The sequence below is a fragment of the Oncorhynchus gorbuscha genome, linkage group LG02 (genome assembly GCF_021184085.1).
Source record: "Oncorhynchus gorbuscha isolate QuinsamMale2020 ecotype Even-year linkage group LG02, OgorEven_v1.0, whole genome shotgun sequence".
NCBI lineage: Eukaryota > Metazoa > Chordata > Actinopteri > Salmoniformes > Salmonidae > Oncorhynchus > Oncorhynchus gorbuscha.
Window position 1 is genome coordinate 96,908,926 of NC_060174.1, and position 23,533 is coordinate 96,932,458.

A 23,533-nucleotide genomic window follows, 5' to 3' on the forward strand; every position below is an offset into this window, starting at 1 on the left:
TGGCCATAATGACCATCGTTATGTTTAGAAGAAAAAGGGGGATGCTTACAAGCCAAAGAACACCATCCCAACCGTGAAGCACGGGGCTGGCAGCATCATGTTGTGGGGGTGTTATGCTGCAGGAGGGACTGGTGGACTTCACAAAATAAATGGCATCATGAGGGAAGAAAATTATGTGGATATATTGAAGCAACATCTCAAGACATCAGTCAGGAAGTTAAAGCTTGGTCTCAAATGGGTCTTCCAAATGGACAATGACCCAAGCATACTTCCAAAGTTGTGGCAAAATGGCTCAAGGACAACAAAGTCAAGGTATTGGAGTGGCCATAACAAAGCCCTGACCTCAATCCTATAGAACATTTCTGGGCAGAACTGAAAAAGCATGTGCAAGCAAGGAGGCCTACAAACCTGACTCAGTTACACCAGCTCTGTCAGGAGGAATGGGCCAACGTTCACCCAACTTACGTTTGACCCAAGTTAAACAATGTAAAGGCAATGCTACCAAATACTAATTGAGTGTATGTAAACTTCTGACCCACTGGGAATGTGATGAAAGAAACAAAAGCTGAAATAAATCATTCTAGACATACACTACCGGTCACAAGTTTTAGAGCTCATACTCAGAGTGAGTTTCTTTATTTTTACTATTTTCTACATTGTACATCTACATCCATAACACATATGGAATCATGTAGTAACCCAAAAAATGTTAAACAAATCCAAGTATTTTATATTTGAGATTTTTCAAATTGCCACCCTTTGCATTGATGACAGCTTTGCACACTCTTGGCATTCTCTCAACCAGTTTCATGAGATTTGAAAAATCTCAAATCTCAAATATATTTTGATTCATTTAACACTTTTTTGGTTACTACATGATTCCATATGTGTTATTTCATAGTTTTGATGTCTACACTATTATTCTACAACATAGAAAATAGTAAAAATAAAGAAAAACCCTTGAATGAGTAGTTGTTCTAAAACTTTTGACCGGATATTTGTGATATTTGTTTAGTCTAAATTACACTAACTTAGAGTGGCATGGAAAACCGATGACATTGCTAAAGTAGGCAAATCATTTGTCGTAAACATCTTTGCCATATTATGATGTAGCCATATTGACAAGAGATGTAAATATTTATTTTACTAGCGAAGTTCATCAAAAATAGCTAGCAATGCTAATGTTAGCTAGCTAAAATACCGTGGTCCCCTCAAAGAAACTAACTACCTGCAATTTTACATATTTTGACATGGGGCAGAGAAAAATGTGCAGTTTTATTGCTAATCTCATGTTATTCTACACATTTTGCCATGAGGCTGAGAGAACATTTAGCATTTTAAAGCTAACTAAAGCTAAAATGTAGGTGTGTTGACTGTGAAAATGGCACTGGATTATGATACATCTTGTTTGCTAAATTAACAAATGAAACATTCAGTGGCATATGCCTCACTGCAGTCATATTTGTGGCTTGTTGGGGTGGCTTTCAGTTAGTTATTTTTGCAAAACCATCCTGTGATAGTGAATATCATTCCAGGTAATCTGTTGTATTTCTTCAAGTCTGACATTTGAATATTTTTTTTCTAAATCTGATTGGGTGGGCCTTGCTAACGAGTGGCCAGTCCACCCCTGTTTGTTTATCTTACGTAAACAAGAAACACACTGTTGTCAGCAGTGACTTTACATGAAGTCTGAACTGGAGTCTGTGACACAACTCTGTATCAACTGAAGAGTCAAGACTGCCCCTGTCGTTGATTTGAATAACTACACCATTTCCCGGAAAAGCGCGACTCGACTTCAATTTATTCTGAAGGGTTTGCCTGGATTTGGGCTGTTTGATGCTTTGCGGGACATAATTGCATCGATAACATAAAATTCATAGGCCACTCACCCAATAGGGCAATATTATTATCTAATTATGTGTATTTATTTAGGACAATTGGCGGGAATACATGTGGAATGATTACTTCACTGAGCCAATATATTGTAAATTGATACGTCATGATCATGCTACATGCAGGATCATGCAATATATTAGTTTATTGGCTATGCTCAAGACTTCCTCGTCACACCTTATCTCTCACAACAGCATGATTTCTCGGAAATCATGTTGCCTGAAGTTTGAGCGCGCCTGTATGTGCAGTTCTGCCTCAGCGCAGATGCGGACTGCTGCCCAAACTGTCGCCCCCACCAATGAAGAGTGTGCATGATACTATATTGGGGAAATCCCACCCACTTTATATAAAAACCAGTTTCCTTCAGTAGATTGTACACACTGTAAAGGAAGACCTGGGTGGATATAAACGTTCCAAGGAATCACAGAGGAATAACTTCCCGCTCCATCTTCACAAAAGGAAATACTTGCTTTTAGGCTCAATTACAAATCACCGGGATTAAGCAACATCATATTGTAGCTGTAAGTGGTTTTATTTTATTATTGCATGCACTGGGCTACGTGGAAACGTTGTGTTAGTGCTAGTGCTCTCTGTACATATTTATAGTAGATATACTTGTCATTTATAGTATATGCTATTTTCTATTCAATTGACTGGGATTTGTTTTTCCATGTGTGCAGCAGCGTGTGTTTTGTCATTGGGCACATATATTCCACACATTGACAGATCTTATTTACGCTTGACACGAGGCTAGAAGCCAAGTGGTGTGCGCGGTGCGCTCATTTGTGAATTTAACGAGACATGGAACAATGAAGTTATAATGCATGCAGTTTTGCAGTAGTTATGACATTTCAAGAGTTCTAGTTAAAATATAAAGTTGCAAGTTTTAGTGGGTCAAGGTTGAACACTAATTTAGAGGCACTGTAATGGATTGGTCAAAATATGCATGCGCTTGTTCAGTGCACGATTAAAGTGTGCGTGGTTGAATACGTCTGTTCGTTCTTTTCAAGAGCTATAGAACCCGCCCCATTTAACCTCGAATGCAACATAAATAGCGATATAGCATCAGTGGCGGAAAAAGTACCCAAATGTCATACTTGACTAAAAGTAAAGAGACCTTAATAGAAAATGACCAAGTAAAGAGTTACCCAATAAAATACTACTTGAGTAGTATCAAAAGTACAAGTATAAATCATTTCAAATTCCTTATAAACCATATGGCACCATTATATTGTTTTTTTTATTTATTTATGAATAGCCACTCCAACACTCATTCGCATCATTACAAACGTGTTTAGCGAGTCCGCCAGATCAGAGACATTTCCTGTGCTGCTAAGCGATCAAAATGTAAACACAGAAAATGTATGGAGTAAAAAGTACATTATTTTCTTTAGAGATATAGTAAAGTAAAAGTTAACAAATATATATATAAATAGTAAAGATACACCAAAATAACTACTTAAGTACTACTTTAAAGTATTTTTACTCAAGTACTTTATACCACTGTATAGTATAACCGTGCATCTGCTTGAATAAGATAATTAGAACACTTTAAAATAATGTCAATGTAGTCCTAAAATGCACATGATAGACATACTAGTAGGACTGCTGTCTTTCACTGATTTGCACATATTTCCAAGTAATTTGCCAGTTGTTGGCAATGGTCATAGTAGCTACATCACACTTCCTGGTAATGAACTTCACTGAGCGCACTAAACATCTGCACTAACTGAGCAGGGTAGTGGGTGGGAGTGACGTGCTTGTAAATCTACCCCAAATGCCATGTGCCTAAAACTAAGTTTATCTCTTCTCCTTGATCTCCCAGGAACCATGCCTGTGTCTAGGATGAGAATGAGGCCTTGGCTGGAGGATAAGATTGAGTCCAACTCCATCAGTGGATTGGTGTGGGTGGACAAGGTAAGACTTTCCTGCTCGTCAAACTCATCTAATGATTTTTCCTTTATCTACAAAGACACTGTCATTGTATGAAGAGAGCTCAGTCGAGGTATTGACGTCACACAACATATTTAGTACCATTATCCATGAACAGGACTACTCGTCATTGTAAATAAGAATTTGTTCTTAACTGACTTGCCTAGTTAAATAAAGGTTAAATTAAAAAATAAATAACCACTAAGCATGTACAGGAGACGCTGGGGTGAGAGATAGGGGGCACTAATTTGAAACCCATTTCTTTGTGGTTTTGTCCAGGACAAGAAGATATTCTCCATCCCATGGAAGCATGCTGCACGTCATGGATGGGACCTGAACAAGGATGCCTGTCTATTCAAGCAATGGGCCATGCACACAGGTGAGCAAATTACACACACCTAGACTACCTAGTGTGGAATAGCCCCTCTTATAATAATGGATTTTTGCTAGATGAACAATATGCACTTCAGCACCTTAGGGTTTTTCAATCTACTTTCTGCATCGTAATAACAATGATATTTACTTGTCTGTTGATGCAGGGAAATTCATACAAGGCGAGACTACACCAGACCCTAAGACATGGAAGGCTAATTTCCGCTGTGCAATGAACTCCCTTCCTGACATCAAGGAGGTGAAAGACAAGAGCATCAACAGAGGGTCAGGAGCGGTGCGCGTTTACAAAATGCTGAACGTCAGCACAAAGCCAAATAACAAGAGGTCAAAAGCAAAGGATGCAAAGCAAAATGACAAGGTTATATTACTTTTTAACTGCAACAATCTTTAGAATCTCTTTATCATCACTTGTAGTACTGTTTTCCCTCTGCTGAATAAAGAGCGGTGCATGTATATTTAGCTGGCTGTATTCAGACCAGTGACAACAGAGATGAATATTACAATCTTATTTAATGTTTTGCTGTTTTCTCCTCTAGGGGTTAAAGATCAAGACAGAGGAAATGGACAACAGTGCAACCCATTGCCTCAAGGATCGCAACACCAACACACACCTGCAGGAGGACAGAAAGATACAGGAGAACAAAGTCGACAGCTCAGACAACCTAGGGGAGACCATCACAGCAGCGTCATATGTTAATGACCCTGATGTTCCAGACTTTATCACCTCTGTGGAAATAGGACCAGACAGCATCAACTACTACTCGTCTTTCCAAGTGTCACCGGATCACTCCACAGGTAAGATTAAGCTTGCTGGATGCTTGGGTTTGATTCAACTATGTGTGTGAGTGTGGGCTGCAAATGTAATTGAGGTTTGCGCAATGCTCATGTCAATTTTCCTTCAACTTTACAGACTATGAAGATTTGAACGAAGAAACACTTATTGAGGTAAGTTTGTCTCTACTAGTACATGTTCAGTGTGCGTTTTTCATTATCAGGAATACCCATGTTTACCAGGTATTCTGCATTGAATACAACAAATTCTAACACAGTTAAACCAAGCAAAAATGCAACCAGGCTCATCCCCTGTGTTTTGCTCTTTCAGATTGCACAGCATTGGGAGCAATTGGAGCAATTGGAGCTGCCAGGCAGTGTAAACAGCAAGGGGTTCCTGAGCAATGAAGTAGCTACAGTAGAGTCATACAACACTGCAGAGTCTAACCACAGTCCAGAGAGCCAATGGAGTGATAACTCAGGTAAATGATGCTAGAGGGAATCTGACTGTTTGTTATACTGTAGTATTCAACGGCAGGGTTTCATCATGTCTGCATGTATTGTCTTTGTGAAACATTTGCTAGTCAAAATGAAAGACTATAACAGGAAAAATAAAACTGATGGAATCCAAGGAACTTTAGAAACATATTTGAGAAAAAAATGTATGTGTGTCAGACGATTGAGGAACGTATTTCAGTCAATAGAATTTCCTTCTCATATTTATAAGGTGTGAAACATAATAATGCATGTAAGGTAAACAGATGGCAGAGATAAGCGCTGAATGATTACACCGGAGCCTAAGTTTCCGTTTTTTTTCTTCATTACATCAAAATCCTCTAACAAGGCTGCTCTCAACATTGCACAACATAGAGGAAATCTGTAACTTCATTCAGCTGTGCTTCTCTTGCATCACTGACCAGCTTTGTTTTGTTTGCCATATAGGGTCGGAAATAGAGCTGCGGTTATACACAGAACTGAGCCCAGGCCTACCAATGGCTGAAGATCTCGTCTCTTACGCCGACCATTGGGCTCTGAACAACACACTGAACAACAACACGACCAGTTATCTCCAACAGATCTCTTGCCCACTTTGAGCCATGCCTGGATTTCCTGGCCACTGAAAGCCCTGCCTACTCTTTCCCAGACACTGTTCAGAAACAAAAGACTTCACTCTGACTCTACAGTCTAAAAGACTTCTTTATTTCGTGACCTCTGAACCTTAAGCTACACCATCTTTGCCATTTGACCTCTGCTGTTCTGTGACATTTGGTGGATCTCTGAAGTGATATAGCATTTTTGACAGGAAGTTTTTAACCAAGTGTCATGCTCTACTGCGTTTCTAGTCTTTGTTAAATCATTGTGCTCATAGCTGTATTGATGATTTACAAGATCCATAGTTGATATGAGGGCACCTATCCCGTTGCCAGCTCAACACAGAAACTCTCCACAGAAACTCTCCACTTGGGTGGGCAAAACTATATCAGTTTTTTCTGTTTTACTGTGAAAATAAAATCCGTTATTTACACTTGTATATAGCTGTATATTCCAGGACAATAATCATTCTTAACAAACTATGGTGAAAAAAATGTCTGTTAATTTGGTGAAAAGTTTTAAAGATGTACTGTTTTGTGTATTGAATCTGTAAATACTATATTTGTATTGAATATTTGTGTTGTGGTTTGTTTTATACAAAATAAATAAAATACCAACTTATTTTGTAGTGCATATGGATATAGTATAGTATAATATACTTATTATCTAATACTTCTTATATCTGCCATGACAAAGTGGACAGACTTTTAGGGATGTTTTGATGAGCCTGTATGACCTGATTCGTTAGTTTGCTGTCTAAGAGACATGGGGAGCTGCAGTACTGCAGTGACAACAGCTTGGCGCGAGGTTATAGTAACAGTGTAATAATCGTAAAATCAATCCAATACATATGAAATAATATTTTATTGGAAACAGTTTTAAAGGGTGTCTCTTAGTGGCATTCATAAAAGTGACAGGGCTTTTAACTGAGCATGAAAGGGTTTATTTTAATGGTGACGGTCACTTAACACAGCATTGTGTGTAAATCACATGATTAATCCTAGCTGTTGTAAACTACTTCCATAAATACATTAGAGAGGAATTACATTATCAGCCACAAGCCTATAAAACACTGTTGAATACTGCTGCACATTTTTCATGTCAAGTTTGTTACATTCCTTGGAAACGGGTCAAACTGCTTTGACAACTGCAATGTAAAAAGTAATTGCCTAACTTAAAGAAATTGAGTAGTGTCTACTCAAACATCTCCAACGGTCAGTAGAACTCAAATCACAAAAGTGGTCCTAACTCATACTGTATGTCAATAAGATTTCTTATTACTTCATGTTTGAGTACTGTTAACAAATATTAGGTTATTGAGAAACTATAACTATATTTGTGTTCTGCTAATCCAAAGTTCTTGAAGTTTATTTAACATTTTAAAGTCAAATGTTTTTTATACGTTTTTCTTACTTGATTTGATGTTTTATGCCTTTACTTAAAATTATAAAGTAGTATTCACACGTATTGATATTTGAGTAAAAACACTTGATTCATCTGTGTTTGTGCTGATATAGAATTATTAGGTTTTTGCAAGTTATGAATACTTAATAGCACCACGTACCTATGTTTTTAGAGGATTGTGGGTAATTAAAAATGTGTAGACTTAATGATACTTTTTCACAATGTTGTATGCATACTTGAAGAAAGAAAATTATATTTCTAAGATAGTATTAAACATTTTGCTGTGCTATGAGGTGTAATTGATCATGATGAACAGATATCAAAACCATCTGGCAAATTGATGTTCAACAATGAGACAAGCCATTACCACAATCAACAAAGTTATAGTCACCACTCTTAATAACAGGGGTTAATGCAACATCCTGTGATGCTTACAGTTCTACCTTCAGTTACTGTTAGAGGAATGACCAATGTGCTCAACAATGCCTCCTAAGGTGGGATAAAATTAGATATTGTCAAATACATTAAACAACATTAAACATTAAGACACGACCACTGAAAATTATAAATCAAAACTACTTAAACTTCAAAAAATATATATTGACGTAGAAGGGACCCTGCATTTTTATGTTCACTAAAAAAATACATCGTTATAGTTCAGAATACTTCATGCAATTTAGTGTCAAAAAGTTAATAGTATTTACACCTTAAAAAGATAACCATATGGGTGGGGATGTCACTTTATTACATTAAGTATTGAACACTGCTGTCACGAATACCACCGAAGGTGGCTCCCCTTCCTGCTCGGGTGGCGCTCGCCGGTCTATTAGCTGCCACCGATCCCTTCTTCCTTTTTGTTTGTTTTTGTCTAATTGTTTTCACCTGTTCCTTGTTGGGGTTTTGGGATGGGTGTTATTTAAGTTAGTTTTTCCCGCTGGTGTTTGTGCAGGCTTGTTGGTTTGTTACGTTTGGTGATGTATCGTGTTTGTTTTGGGTTTTCGCTGTCCAGTGTTTGTAAATAGGTTTTGGGTTTGTTTAGCGCCAGTGTTTTAGGGCATTCACCCATGTTTGGATCTGTTACGTTTTGAAGGACATTACAGCGTTTTTCCCGTTCACTTCGCTCTCTGCATTTGACTCCTCACTCATCACTCACCCGAGTTACAACTGCAACACTTTGAGTTGGGTTACTCAAATGGTTCTAGGCAACGGGAGTCCACCACAAAACAAAAGTGTTAGTTGAACTAATTACTTTTTACAGTGTGCTGTCCACGGCGGCTTCATTTGGGTATTTTGCTGAGTCTTATTTATCCATACCAACATAAGCAATTTTTCCTCATGTGAGTTTCAGCCACAGACGGATATTATAATTCCTCTTTGGCTGATGAACAGACCCAAACCAGGCCTTACTCAATAGGTTTTGTGTTAGTCCATCTATAGTTCTTCTAATTTCCTATTTAGGTAGTTTGTCAAATTCTCACAGATGAACATTTTACTGGCCATTGTACTATTTTAAACCCAGTTGTTCTACATTGTAATATACTGATGCTGAAAGAACTGTGCAGAATTGTAGAATTGTTTGGTTTGCCTAGCCGAGTTCGACTAGACGCCAGCATTTTAAAACAGTCCCGCAACGCCTGCAGTGTCTAAAGACATCCCCCAAACAAAAACGGACTCATTCTGAGAGTAAGTGCACGCACACCTGGTAAGTAGTCGCTTATAGATAAATGCCGGCCGGCAGACTTATATTGCAGTAAAGTTGAAGAGCTCTGGCTAATATTAGATAGATGGATGAAGTACAAAGCTAATGTTAACAGAGCCTACCTCAGCTGGAGCAAAACATTGGCTACTAACTTCTTATAATACTGTAATGACCTGACTAGATCATAAAATAACAATTGTCCAGACAGAGGATTGAGTCGACGAATTTACGGTTTATTAACCCAACTTCTCACAGGCTACTGTTTGGCCGTAGCCCACCCCAAATAAATGAAGGATACCCTATAAAACAACCGTGACCTTCGCTGTCATGTATTGTATTGTCATGTCTTGTCCCTGTGCTTTCTCTTCTCTTCGTTTCCCCCTGCTGGTCGTATTAGGTTTCTTTCTCTCTCTTTATCCCTCTCTCTCTCTATCGTTCCGTTCCTGCTTCCAGCTGTTCCTCATTCTCCTAACGACCTCATTTACTCTTTCACACCTGTCCCCTATTTTGCCCTCTGATTAAGTCTCTATTTCTCTCTCTATTTCTGCTTCTGTCCTTGTCGGATTCTTGTTTGCTTTTGCCTTTGTTCCGTCCTGTTGTATTCTGCCTCGTCATCAGATACCGCGTGTGAGCAGGTGTCTCTATCCTCTACGGCCCGCGCCTACCCGAAGGGACCTGCAGTCTGTTGCCGCTAGCCCTGCAACTCTCCTCAACAACTAGAAGGGGGACTCTCCTGTTAAACTAGAGGATTTGTGTTTTCCCTGTTTGGACTTCCCCTGTAATGATTGAGGATTTATGTTTTCCCTGTTTGTGTTATGCAGGTGAATGAGGACCCAAAAGCGACTTGGCGAAAACAGAGTCTTTAATCCAGTAAAGTAAATATACAATCATAAAGCACAAATCCACTCGTAATGACGAGAACGGACTGGAGACTCGATCATGAACTGCAGGTTGCCTCGGGAAGGCACTTGAACGTAGCAGACTCAGACACCTGCTCACCACGCAGCATCTGAGGGAAACACGACACGACAGGGCGATACACAGACACAGCACGGTGAACAATAGACAAGGATCCGACAGGACAGGAACGGAAAACAAGGGAAGAAATAGGGACTCTAATCAGGGGAAAAGATAAGGAACAGGTGTGGGAAGACTAAATGATTGATTAGGGGAATAGGAACAGCTGGGAGCAGGAACGGAACGATAGAGAGAAGAGAGAGAGGAAGGGAGAGAGAAAAAGGGGAACGAACCTAAAAAGACCAGCAGGGGGAAAACGAACAGAGGGAAAAGCAAAATGACAAGACAATATAAGACAATACATGACAGTACCCCCCACTCACCGAGCGCCTCCTGGCGCTCTCGAGGAGGAACACTGGCGGCAACGGAGGAAATCATAGATCACAAACGGTCCAGCACGTCCCGAGAAAGAACCCAACTCCTCTCCTCAGGACCGTAACGGAAAAACGAAAAAAGGGAAACTAGGGTACTACTCTAAAAAAAAAAATGAGACACGGGTAGAGAACTGAAAGCTTTAGAGCAAACAGGACCAAACAGGCCAGGAGAGTAACAACTCGGGACAGACTGAGACACAGCAAGGGCAGGAACAAGAACAGGAGAGATGCGATGGCAGGGAACAGACTGAGACCCAGCAAGACCAGGAGCAGAAGCAGAAAAAAAATTACCAGACTTCTTCTGCGCGCAGTCCGAACACGCAGCCACGAAACGGCGCGTGTCACGCTCCTGAGTAGGCCACCAAAACCGCTGGCGAATAGAAGCAAGTGTACCCCGAACGCCGGCATGGCCAGCTAACTTGGCAGAGTGAGCCCACTGAAGAACAGCCAGACGAGTAGAAACAGGAACGAAAAGAAGGTTACTAGGGCAAGCGCGCGGCGACGCAGTGTGCGTGAGTGCTTGCTTAACCTGTCTCTCAATTCCCCAGACAGTCAACCCGACAACACGCCCAACAGGAAGGATCCCCTCGGGATCGGTAGAAGCCACAGAAGAACTAAAGAGACGGGATAAAGCATGAGGCTTGGTGTTCTTAGTACCCGGGCAATAAGAAATAACGAATTCGAAACGAGCGAAAAACAACGCCCAACGAGCATGACGCGCATTCAGTCGTTTGGCAGAACGGATGTACTCAAGGTTCTTTTGGTCAGTCCAAACGACAAAAGGAACGGTCGCCCCCTCCAACCACTGTCGCCATTTGCCTAGGGCTAAACGGATGGCGAGCAGTTCGCGGTTAGCCACATCATAGTTACGTTCCGACGGTGACAGGCGATGAGAAAAATACGCACAAGGGTGGACCCCATCGTCAGTATCGGAGCGCTGGGACAGAATGGCTCCCACGCCCACCCCCGACGCGTCAACCTCAACAATAAACGGTTTAGTGACGTCAGGTGCAACAAGGATAGGAGCGGATGCAAAACGCTTCTTGAAGAGATCAGGACAACAATCATACGACCGGTGAGGAGGAAGGGAGTTGGTTCTGGACCGACTGAAGACCGTGCGCAGACCATGATACTCCTCCGGCACTCCTGTCAAATCACCAGGTTCCTCCTGAGAAGAGGGGACAGAACAAACAGGAGAAATAGCAGACATTAAACACTTCACATGACAAGAAACGTTCCAGGAAAGGATAGAATTACTAGACCAATCAAAAGAAGGATTATGACACACTAGCCAGGGATGACCCAAAACAACAGGTGTAAAAGGTGAACAAAAAATCAAAAAAGAAATGGTCTCACTATGGTTACCAGATACAGTGAGGGTTAAAGGTAGTGTTTCATATAATATACTGGGGAGAGGACTACCATCCAAGGCAAACATGACCGTGGGCTCCCTAACTGTCTGAGAGGAATGTCATGTTCCCGAGCCCAGGCTTCGTCCATAAAACAGCCCTCCGCCCCAGAGTCTATTAATGCACTGCAGGAAGCTGCCGATCCGGTCCAGCGTAGATGGACCGGTAAGGTAGTACAGGTACTTGACGGAGAGGACCGTCTAGTAGCGCTTATCAGTCGCCCTCCGCTTACTGATGAGCTCTGGCCTTTAACTGGACATGAAATGACAAAATGACCAGCGGAACCGCAATAGAGACAAGAGGCGGTTGGTGATTCTCCGTTCCCTCTCCTTAGTCGAAATGCGAATACCCCCCAGCTGCATGGGCTCAACACCTGAGTCAGTGGGGAAAGATGGTAGTATCGGAGAGAGGGGAGACACAGTTAACGCGAGCTCTCTTCTATGAGCTCGGTGACGAAGATCTACCCGTCGTTCAATGCGAATAGCGAGTTCAATCAAAGAATCCACGCTGGATGGAACCTCCCGAGAGAGAATCTCATCCTTAACCTTAGCGTGGAGTCCCTCCAGAAAACGAGCGAGCAACGCCTGCTCGTTCCAGTTACTGGAGGCAGCAAGAGTGCGAAACTCTATAGAGTAATCCGTTATGGATCGATTACCTTGACATAGGGAAGACAGGGACCAGGAAGCTTCTTTCCCAAAAACTGAGCGATCAAAAACCCTTATCATCTCCTCTTTAAAGTTCAGATAATTGTTAGTACACTCAGCGCTTGCCTCCCAGATAGCTGTGCCCCACTGCCGAGCCCGACCAGTGGAGTGGCTCGGCAGTGGGGCAGTGGTGAATGAGGACCCAAAAGCAACTTGGCGAAAACAGAGTCTTTAATCCAGTAAAGTAAATCTACAATCATAAAGCATAATTCCACTCGTAATGACGAGAACAGACTGGAGACTCGATCATGAACTGCAGGTTGCCTCGGGAAGGCACTTGAACGTAGCAGACTCAGACACCTGCTCACCACGCAGCATCTGAGGGAAACACGACACGACAGGGCGATACACAGACACAGCACGGTGAACAATAGACAAGGATCCGACAGGGCAGAAACGGAAAACAAGGGGAGAAATAGGGACTCTAATCAGGGGGAAAGATAGGGAACAGGTGTGGGAAGACTAAATGATTGATTAGGGAATAGGAACAGCTGGGAGCAGGAACGGAGCGATAGAGAGAAGAGAGAGAGGGAGGAAGAGAGAAAGAGGGGAACGAACCTAAAAAGACCAGCAGGGGGAAAACGAACAGAGGGAAAAGCAAAATGACAAGACAAAATAAGACAAAACATGACAGTACCCCCCCACTCACCGAGCGCCTCCTGGCGCTCTCGAGGAGGAACACTGGCGGCAACGGAGGAAATCATAGATCACAAACGGTCCAGCACGTCCCGAGAAAGAACCCAACTCCTCTCCTCAGGACCGTAACGAAAAACGATAAAAAGGGAAACTAGGGTACTACTCTAAAAAAAAAAAAAAAAAAATGAGACACGGGTAGAGAACTGAAAGCTTTAGAGCAAACAGGACCAAACAGGCCAGGAGAGTAACAACTAGGGACAGACTGAGACACAGCAAGGGCAGAAACAAGAACAGGAGAGATGCGATGGCAGGGAACAGACTGAGACCCAGCAAGACCAGGAGCAGAAAAAAATTACCAGACTTCTTCTGCGCGCAGTCTGAACACGCAGCCACGAAACGGCGCGTGTCACGCTCCTGAGTAGGCCACCAAAACCGCTGGCGAATAGAAGCAAGCGTACCCCGAACGCCGGGATGGCCAGCTAACTTGGCAGAGTGAGCCCACTGAAGAACAGCCAGACGAGTAGAAACAGGAACGAAAAGAAGGTTACTAGGACAAGCGCGCGGCGACGCAGTGTGCGTGAGTGCTTGCTTAACCTGTCTCTCAATTCCCCAGACAGTCAACCCGACAACACGCCCAACAGGAAGGATCCCTCGGGATCGGTAGAAGCCACAGAAGAACTAAAGAGACGGGATAAAGCATGAGGCTTGGTGTTCTTAGTACCCGGGCAATAAGAAATAACGAACTCGAAACGAGCGAAAAACAACGCCCAACGAGCATGACGTGCATTCAGTCGTTTGGCATAACGGATGTACTCAAGGTTCTTTTGGTCAGTCCAAACGACAAAAGGAACGGTCGCCCCTCCAACCACTGTCGCCATTTGCCTAGGGCTAAACGGATGGCGAGCAGTTCGCGGTTAGCCACATCATAGTTACGTTCCGACGGTGACAGGCGATGAGAAAATACGCACAAGGGTGGACCCCATCGTCAGTATCGGAGCGCTGGGACAGAATGGCTCCCACGCCCACCCCCGACGCGTCAACCTCAACAATAAACTGTTTAGTGACGTCAGGTGCAACAAGGATAGAAGCGGATGCAAAACGCTTCTTGAAGAGATCAGAACAACAATCATACGACCGGTGAGGAGGAAGGGAGTTGGTTCTGGACCGACTGAAGACCGTGCGCAGACCATGATATTCCTCCGGCACTCCTGTCAAATCACCAGGTTCCTCCTGAGAAGAGGGGACAGAACAAACAGGAGAAATAGCAGACATTAAACACGTCACATGACAAGAAACGTTCCAGGAAAGGATAGAATTACTAGACCAATCAAAAGAAGGATTATGACACACTAGCCAGGGATGACCCAAAACAACAGGTGTAAAAGGTGAACAAAAAATCAAAAAAGAAATGGTCTCACTATGGTTACCAGATACAGTGAGGGTTAAAGGTAGTGTTTCATATAATATACTGGGGAGAGGACTACCATCCAAGGCAAACATGACCGTGGGCTCCCTAACTGTCTGAGAGGAATGTCATGTTCCCGCGCCCAGGCTTCGTCCATAAAACAGCCCTCTGCCCCAGAGTCTATTAATGCACTGCAGGAAGCTGCCGATCCGGTCCAGCGTAGATGGACCGGTAAGGTAGTACATGTACTTGACGGAGAGGACCGTCTAGCAGCGCTTATCAGTCGCCCTCCGCTTACTGATGAGCTCTGGCCTTTAACTGGACATGAAATGACAAAATGACCAGCGGAACCGCAATAGAGACAGAGGCGGTTGGTGATTCTCCGTTCCCTCTCCTTAGTCGAGATGCGAATACCCCCAGCTGCATGGGCTCAACACCTGAGTCAGTGGGGAAAGACGGTAGTGTCGGAGAGAGGGGAGACACAGTTAACGCGAGCTCTCTTCTATGAGCTCGGTGACGAAGATCTACCCGTCGTTCAATGCGAATAGCGAGTTCAATCAAAGAATCCACGCTGGATGGAACCTCCCGAGAGAGAATCTCATCCTTAACCTTAGCGTGGAGACCCTCCAGAAAACGAGCGAGCAACGCCTGCTCGTTCCAGTTACTGGAGGCAGCAAGAGTGCGAAACTCTATAGAGTAATCCGTTATGGATCGATTACCTTGACATAGGGAAGACAGGGACCAGGAAGCTTCTTTCCCAAAAACTGAGCGATCAAAAACCCTTATCATCTCCTCTTTAAAGTTCAGATAATTGTTAGTACACTCAGCGCTTGCCTCCCAGATAGCTGTGCCCCACTGCCGAGCCCGACCAGTAAGGAGTGATATGACGTAGGCAATCCGAGCTCTCTCTCTTGAGTATGTGTTGGGTTGGAGAGAGAACACTATATCACACTGGGTTAGAAAGGAGCGGCACTCAGTGGGCTGCCCAGAATAAAATGGTGGGTTATTAACCCTAGGTTCCGGAGGCTCGGAAGAACCGGAAGTAGCTGGTGACACGAGACGAAGACTCTGACACTGTCCTGAGAGGTCGGAGACCTGAGCGGCCAGGGTCTCAACGGCATGCCGAGCAGCAGACAATTCCTGCTCGTGTCTGCCGAGCATCGCTCCCTGGAACTCGAGAGTAGAGTAGAGAGAATCCATAGTCGCTGGGTCCATTCTAGGTCGGATCCTTCTGTTATGCGGGTGAATGAGGACCCAAAAGCAACTTGGCGAAAACAGAGTCTTTAATCCAGTAAAGTAAATCTACAATCATAAAGCATAATTCCACTCGTAATGACGAGAACAGACTGGAGACTCGATCATGAACTGCAGGTTGCCTCGGGAAGGCACTTGAACGTAGCAGACTCAGACACCTGCTCACCACGCAGCATCTGAGGGAAACACGACACGACAGGGCGATACACAGACACAGCACGGTGAACAATAGACAAGGATCCGACAGGGCAGAAACGGAAAACAAGGGGAGAAATAGGGACTCTAATCAGGGGGAAAGATAGGGAACAGGTGTGGGAAGACTAAATGATTGATTAGGGGAATAGGAACAGCTGGGAGCAGGAACGGAGCGATAGAGAGAAGAGAGAGAGGGAGGAAGAGAGAAAGAGGGGAACGAACCTAAAAAGACCAGCAGGGGGAAAACGAACAGAGGGAAAAGCAAAATGACAAGACAAAATAAGACAAAACATGACAGTTCCTGCTTCCAGCTGTTCCTCATTCTCCTAACGACCTTGTTTACTCTTTCACACCTGTCCCCTATTTTGCCCTCTGATTAAGTCTCTATTTCTCTCTCTGTTTCTGCTTCTGTCCTTGTCGGATTCTTGTTTGCTTTTGCCTTTGTTCCGTCCTGTTGTATTCTGCCTCGTCATCAGATACCGCGTGTGAGCAGGTGTCTCTATCCTCTACGGCCCGCGCCTACCCGAAGGGACCTGTAGTCTGTTGCCGCTAGCCCTGCAACTCTCCTCAACAACTAGAAGGGGGACTCTCCTGTTAAACTAGAGGATTTGTGTTTTCCCTGTTTGGACTTCCCCTGTAATGATTGAGGATTTATGTTTTCCCTGTTTGGACATTAAAAGACTCTGTTCTGTTATATCGCTTTTGGGTCCTCACTCACCTGCATAACATTCGCTTGTGAAGGCCAGACTTAAGAGAGAGAACAATGGTTAAACCTGGCCTGAACTTCAAATGCTCCATCCCCCTGCCCAACCCACCGACCACACCACTCCGCCAACCACCTGAAAGCCCGGCTCCAGAACACCGTGATTGGCAGATAGCAGGTTGATTGGCATATCGCACCCCGCGAACACTGGGTACTGGTAAGTACAACACAACCAACTAATAACCTAACACATAACACACAGCTGTCTGTGCGGGTCACTACAATACATTTGCTTTAGAGGGAAAGCTACTGAGACAGTGATTAATAATTTATTCAACTTAACTTTTCAAAGAATCTCAAAGCACAAAATTACAAGTAATTTAGAAAAACAACATAAGGGGATGGACAGTCACTAGAAAGTTCATGACTTGAGTGGTCATCTGAGGGAGGTGGTCTAACAGGGGGAGAGTCTGGAGGCAGGCAGTGCGGTCTCATCAACGTGTCTCGCCGTTCCTGGCTTTTCCGTAGTAGAACTGTCAGATGATGTTTTAGTTTAGCCACAAAGGTCCATGGACTCAGTAGGGAGCTAGCTAGCCATTCATTCACTACTACCAAATCGAAGCACCCATTGGATGCTGCTACGGTAATTATGTGGCCCCAGAAAGCACACCACATTTCAATGTTAAATCAAGCACAGCCTTGTAACTTTGACCTCCCTACGATCGTCATTATTGCACACCTCTGCCATATTGCTTTCGGCTTCTTTCCATCCTCAACACATAGACACTGTTGGCATTGAAATCAAAACAGGTAACTAGCTAGCTAGCCAAACAAACAAATTCCTTGCCAGCTTGTCTTAACGCTGTGGTGGATTCTGATTAAAGTACATTCATTAGATAGATTAATTGGTCATTCTTTAAAACAAAGTGTTGGTTAAAAAACATGCCATAAACTAACTAATTACCTAAATATTTACAAAATGTACAGGAGCTCTCTGCTTAGACTGCTGCTAGGGCGCCATGGCAACTGCAGAACAGTGATGATGCGCTCAGGGGTGAGGATGAGGAAGGCTGCAAAAGCTCGCCAGTTTGTAGTCCTAATATCCGGAAATAAATTACCTCTTGTTCATTCAACCATACCTATGGGAAAATAATAGGGTTTGGGAATAAACGCTCAAAATAAGGTCTGAGGTTGACACAGATTTGGGAAATTGTAATCATGTTGTTCTATGAGATATCAGTCAGCAGTCAGTTAACATGACCTTTTTGAATTCTGATGGTTTTATGTGATTTGTGTTTTTTATTTGAAAATAAATTCACAAAAAGTGGCATTAGCTGATGTAGTTTCTCATAGAACAAACGTATAAGATCTCCTAAACTTGTTTATCACATATGTTATTTTCTGCGTTTATCCATAAACCCTCCAAAAACTGTGTTTATTTTCCATATAGGCTTTGCCCAACGAGCAATGGCTGAGTTAGTGCCTAGAAAAAGATGCCATTACCATTTCTCTCTATGCATGCAGGAAGCAGAGGAGACAGAGAGAAAGGAAGCAAGCAGAGAGGTTAGCACAGTGGTTCCCAAACTTGGGCCGTCTACAGTTACAACAGCCACAAAGTCATAATTCTTGCTAAAACCTGCTTATTTCTACAATTTGTCTTCATAAAATCAGATTTTAAACCAAACTGTAACCACACTGCTAACCTTATGCCTAACCCTTACCATAACCCTAACCTTAACCACACTGCTAACCTTATGCCTAACCCTTACCTTAAATTAAGACCAAAAAGCACTTGTTTTCATGAACCAATTTTTACGTTGTGGCTGTGGTAACTGGTGATAACCCCAAACTTGGGCTCGGGGCACCATGTGGGGTCTTCTGAGAAAATCTGTACTAATTTCATCAAACAAGTTAGGAACTTTTAAAAATAAGGTATGTTTCAATATGAACATCTCATTTTAATGTAGACCTGTCTTCCCTATATTCAAATGAAAAAAAAATGAAAACAATACAGTTCTAAAAATGTAATACGTTTTTGTTTATATCGGTGGTCGATCGCCTACTGGAGTTTACCCATTACCCATCTTTTACCACTACATCACTGATATTAATACAGCATCGGAAGTAATATTCTCAGAATTCATGTGAATGTGATAATACAATCATCTGTGTGCTCCATTGATGTCTGTTTGTGCGAGGCTTAATTACTAATGCTTAGGAATACAAATGTGAATGCTATGTGATTTAAGAAAATATCTATCTATCACTAGGATGCTATCGAGCAAACTGATGCTGGTAGTCCGTTTCACCTATTAGGTACAGATAAACAGTATGTTAACAGTACCCTACCAGAAGATGTATTCTCAGGCATAAAAGTAAGTGCCTTTTATGTTTTTGAGAAGATATATACCACTTTAAAAAGGTGCTGATGTATTGCTTCTGAACAAGCAGCAGCTTAAAATTAGTTGTTTTGATGGTTGTGAAATGAGCTCAGTAACACTACCCCAACACAGCACAGCAGGGTAACTTCCCTTAACACAAGAAAATAGACAAATTATTTTTGGTATTCCCCTAACATTCAGGCCTCATTAACCTTCATGGTTCTACATCCTGACTCTTCACCAAGGGTGTGTTATGCAGTAACTCTGGTTTTCTGCAAACATTACCCACAGTGAAAATAAGTTACCTATGACTGCCCAGCCCACTCATTCAAAAACACAACATATAGTCGTTATTGGGATTGAAACATATACAGTGTCTTCAGAAACTAGTCACACCCTTTTACTTTTTCCACATTTTGTTGTGTTACAGCCTGAATTTAAAATGAATACAATTGAGATGTTTTGTCACTGGCCAACACACAATATCGCATAATGTCAAAGTGGAATGATTTCAATTTTTTAAACATTGATTAAAAGTTGAAATGTCTTAAGTCGATAAGTATTCAACCCATTTGTTATGGCAAGCCTCAGTAAATTCAGGAGTAAAAATGTGCTTAGCAAGTCACATATGTTGCATGGACTCACTCTATGTGCAATTATAGTTGAACATGGTTTTTTGAATGACCTCATCTCTGTACCACACACACAATTATCTGTAAGGTTCCTCAGTTGAGCATTCAATTTCAAACATATTCAACCTCAAAGACCAGGGAGGTTTTCCACTGCCTCACAAAGAAACGCACCTACTGGTAGATGGATAAAATAAAATACATTAAATATCCATTTGAGCATGGTGAAGTTATTATTTACACTTTGGATGGTGTATCAATACACACAGTCACTACAAAGATACAGGCTCCTTCCTAACTCAGTTTTCTCCGGAGAGGTAGGAAACTGCTCAGGGATTTCACCATGAGGCCAATGGTGACATTAACACAGTTACGGAGTTTAATGGCTGTGATAGGACAAAACTGAAGATGGCTCAAGAGTATTGTAGTTATTACACAATACTAACCTAATTGACAGAGCGAAAAGAAGGAAGCCTGTACAGAATAAAAATATTGTCACGTGTGCTCCCTCTCCGGCTTCTAGGTCACCAGGCTGCTCGTTATGGCACACACCTGTCACCATCGTTACGTGCATAATGACACTCACCTGGACTACATCACCACCTTGATTACCTGCCCTATATATGTCACTCCCTTTGGTTTTGTCACGTTCTGACCTTTTATTTCCTTTGTTTTGTCGTTATTTAGTATGGTCAGGGTGTGAGTTGGGGTGGGCAGTCTGTTTTCCTATGTTGGTTTTTGTGTTCAGCCTAGTATGGTTCTCAGAGGCAGGTGTCGTTAGTTGTCTCTGATTGAGAATCATTCTTAGGTAGTCTGGGTTTCACTGTTGGTTTGTGGGTGTTTGTTTCCGTGTGAATGTTTGTCGCCACACGGTACTGTTTCGGTTTTCGTTTTCATCACATCGTTTATTGTTTTGTATTTCAGTGTTCAGTTAGTTTTTTAAATAAATCATCATGAACACTCACCACGCTGCATCTTGGTCCGATCCTTACTCCTCTTCAGAGGAAATCTTCCGTTACAGAAACACCCACCACAAAAGCAAATCAAAATCAAATCAAATCCAATTTTATTTGTCACATACACATGGTTAGCAGATGTTAATGCGAGTGTAGCGAAATGCTTGTGCTTCTAGTTCCGACAATGCAGTGATAACCAACAAGTAATCTAACTAACAATTCCAAAACTACTGTCTTATACACAGTGTAAGGGGATAAGGAACATGTACATAAGGATATATGAATGAGTGATGGTACAGAGCAGCATACAGTAGATGGTATCGAGTACAGTATATACATATGAGATGAGTGTGTAGACAAAGTAAACAAAGTGGCATAGTTAAAGTGGCTAGTGATACATGTGTTACATAAGGATGCAGTCGATGATGTAGAGTACAGTATATACATATGCATATGAGATGAATAATGTAGGGTAAGTAACATTATATAAGGTAGCATTGTTTAAAGTGGCTAGTGATATATTTACATCATTTCCCATCAATTCCCATTATTAAAATGGCTGGAGTTGGGTCAGTGTCAATGACAGTGTGTTGGCAGCAGCCACTCAGTGTTAGTGGTGGCTGTTTAACAGTCTGATGGCCTTGAGATAGAAGCTGTTTTTCAGTCTCTCGGTCCCAGCTTTGATGCACCTGTACTGACCTCGCCTTCTGGATGATAGCGGGGTGAACAGGCAGTGGTTCGGGTGGTTGATGTCCTTGATGATCTTTATGGCCTTCCTGTAACAACGGGTGGTGTAGGTGTCCTGGAGGGCAGGTAGTTTGCCCCCGGTGATGCGTTGTGCAGTCCTCACTACCCTCTGGAGAGCCTTACGGTTGAGGGCGGAGCAGTTGCCGTACCAGGCGGTGATACAGCCCGCCAGGATGCTCTCGATTGTGCATCTGTAGAAGTTTGTGAGTGCTTTTGGTGACAAGCCGAATTTCTTCAGCCTCCTGAGGTTGAATAGGCGCTGCTGCGCCTTCTTCACGACGCTGTCAGTGTGAATGGACCAATTCAGTTTGTCTGTGATGTGTATGCCGAGGAACTTAAAACTAGCTACCCTCTCCACTACTGTTCCATCGATGTGGATAGGGGGGTGTTCCCTCTGCTGTTTCCTGAAGTCCACAATCATCTCCTTAGTTTTGTTGACGTTGAGTGTGAGGTTATTTTCCTGACACCACACTCCGAGGGCCCTCACCTCCTCCCTGTAGGCCGTCTCGTCGTTGTTGGTAATCAAGCCTACCACTGTTGTGTCGTCCGCAAACTTGATGATTGAGTTGGAGGCGTGCGTGGCCACGCAGTCGTGGGTGAACAGGGAGTACAGGAGAGGGCTCAGAACGCACCCTTGTGGGGCCCCCGTGTTGAGGATCAGCGGGGAGGAGATGTTGTTGCCTACCCTCACCACCTGGGGGCGGCCCGTCAGGAAGTCCAGTACCCAGTTGCACAGGGCGGGGTCGAGACCCAGGGTCTCGAGCTTGATGACGAGCTTGGAGGGTACTATGGTGTTGAATGCCGAGCTGTAGTCGATGAACAGCATTCTCACATAGGTATTCCTCTTGTCCAGGTGGGTTAGGGCAGTGTGCAGTGTGGTTGAGATTGCATCGTCTGTGGACCTATTTGGGCGGTAAGCAAATTGGAGTGGGTCTAGGGTGTCAGGTAGGGTGGAGGTGATATGGTCCTTGACTAGTCTCTCAAAGCACTTCATGATGACAGAAGGAAGTGAGTGCTACGGGGCGGTAGTCGTTTAGCTCAGTTACCTTAGCTTTCTTGGGAACAGGAACAATGGTGGCCCTCTTGAAGCATGTGGGAACAGCAGACTGGTATAGGGATTGATTGAATATGTCCGTAAACACACCGGCCAGCTGGTCTGCGCATGCTCTGAGGGCGCGGCTGGGGATGCCGTCTGGGCCTGCAGCCTTGCGAGGGTTAACACGTTTAAATGTCTTACTCACCTCGGCTGCAGTGAAGGAGAGACCGCATGTTTCCGTTGCAGGCCGTGTCAGTGGCACTGTATTGTCCTCAAAGCGGGCAAAAAAGTTATTTAGTCTGCCTGGGAGCAAGACATCCTGGTCCGTGACTGGGCTGGATTTCATCTTGTAGTCCGTGATTGACTGTAGACCCTGCCACATGCCTCTTGTGTCTGAGCCATTGAATTTAGATTCCACTTTGTCTCTGTACTGACGCTTAGCTTGTTTAATAGCCTTACGGAGGGAATAGCTGCACTGTTTGTATTCAGTCATGTTGCCAGACACCTTGCCCTGATTAAAAGCAGTGGTTCGCGCTTTCAGTTTCACGCGAATGCTGCCATCAATCCACGGTTTCTGGTTAGGGAATGTTTTTATCGTTGCTATGGGAACGATATCTTCGACGCACGTTCTAATGAACTCGCACACCGAATCAGCGTAATCGTCAATATTCCCATCTGACGCAATACGAAACATGTCCCAGTCCACGTGATGGAAGCAGTCTTGGAGTGTAGAGTCAGCTTGGTCAGACCAGCGTTGGACAGACCTCAGCGTGGGAGCCTCTTGTTTTAATTTCTGCCTGTAGGCAGGGATCAGCAAAATGGAGTCGTGGTCAGCTTTTCCGAAAGGGGGGCGGGGCAGGGCCTTATATGCGTCGCGGAAGTTAGAGTAACAATGATCCAAGG

At 43.3% G+C, this 23,533-nt stretch overlaps 2 protein-coding genes across 2 annotated transcripts in view; one reads left to right on the forward strand and one right to left on the reverse strand.

Annotated features, from left to right (window-relative positions):
- Window positions 1-23,533, reverse strand: part of LOC124013812 (long-chain-fatty-acid--CoA ligase 6-like) — a 102,830-nt gene that overhangs the window by 56,724 nt on the left and 22,573 nt on the right. The window lies entirely within an intron of this gene.
- On the forward strand, window positions 2,257-6,702 carry LOC124013829 (interferon regulatory factor 1-like). The gene is made up of 8 exons (XM_046328394.1): window positions 2,257-2,414; window positions 3,719-3,810; window positions 4,105-4,204; window positions 4,365-4,576; window positions 4,755-5,013; window positions 5,129-5,163; window positions 5,321-5,471; window positions 5,932-6,702. The coding sequence occupies exons 2-8, from the start codon at window positions 3,724-3,726 to the stop codon at window positions 6,081-6,083; spliced, it is 996 nt and encodes a 331-aa protein (XP_046184350.1). The 5' UTR covers window positions 2,257-2,414; window positions 3,719-3,723; the 3' UTR covers window positions 6,084-6,702.

Bases quoted from the DNA above. Each gene is read 5' to 3' on its own strand.
- LOC124013829 (XM_046328394.1), top strand. From the start codon at position 3,724: ATGCCTGTGTCTAGGATGAGAATGAGGCCTTGGCTGGAGGATAAGATT. The intron at 4,205-4,364 runs GTGAGCAAATTA...CTGTTGATGCAG, and splicing joins GCAATGGGCCATGCACACAG to GGAAATTCATACAAGGCGAG. The intron at 5,014-5,128 runs GTAAGATTAAGC...TCAACTTTACAG, and splicing joins GTCACCGGATCACTCCACAG to ACTATGAAGATTTGAACGAA.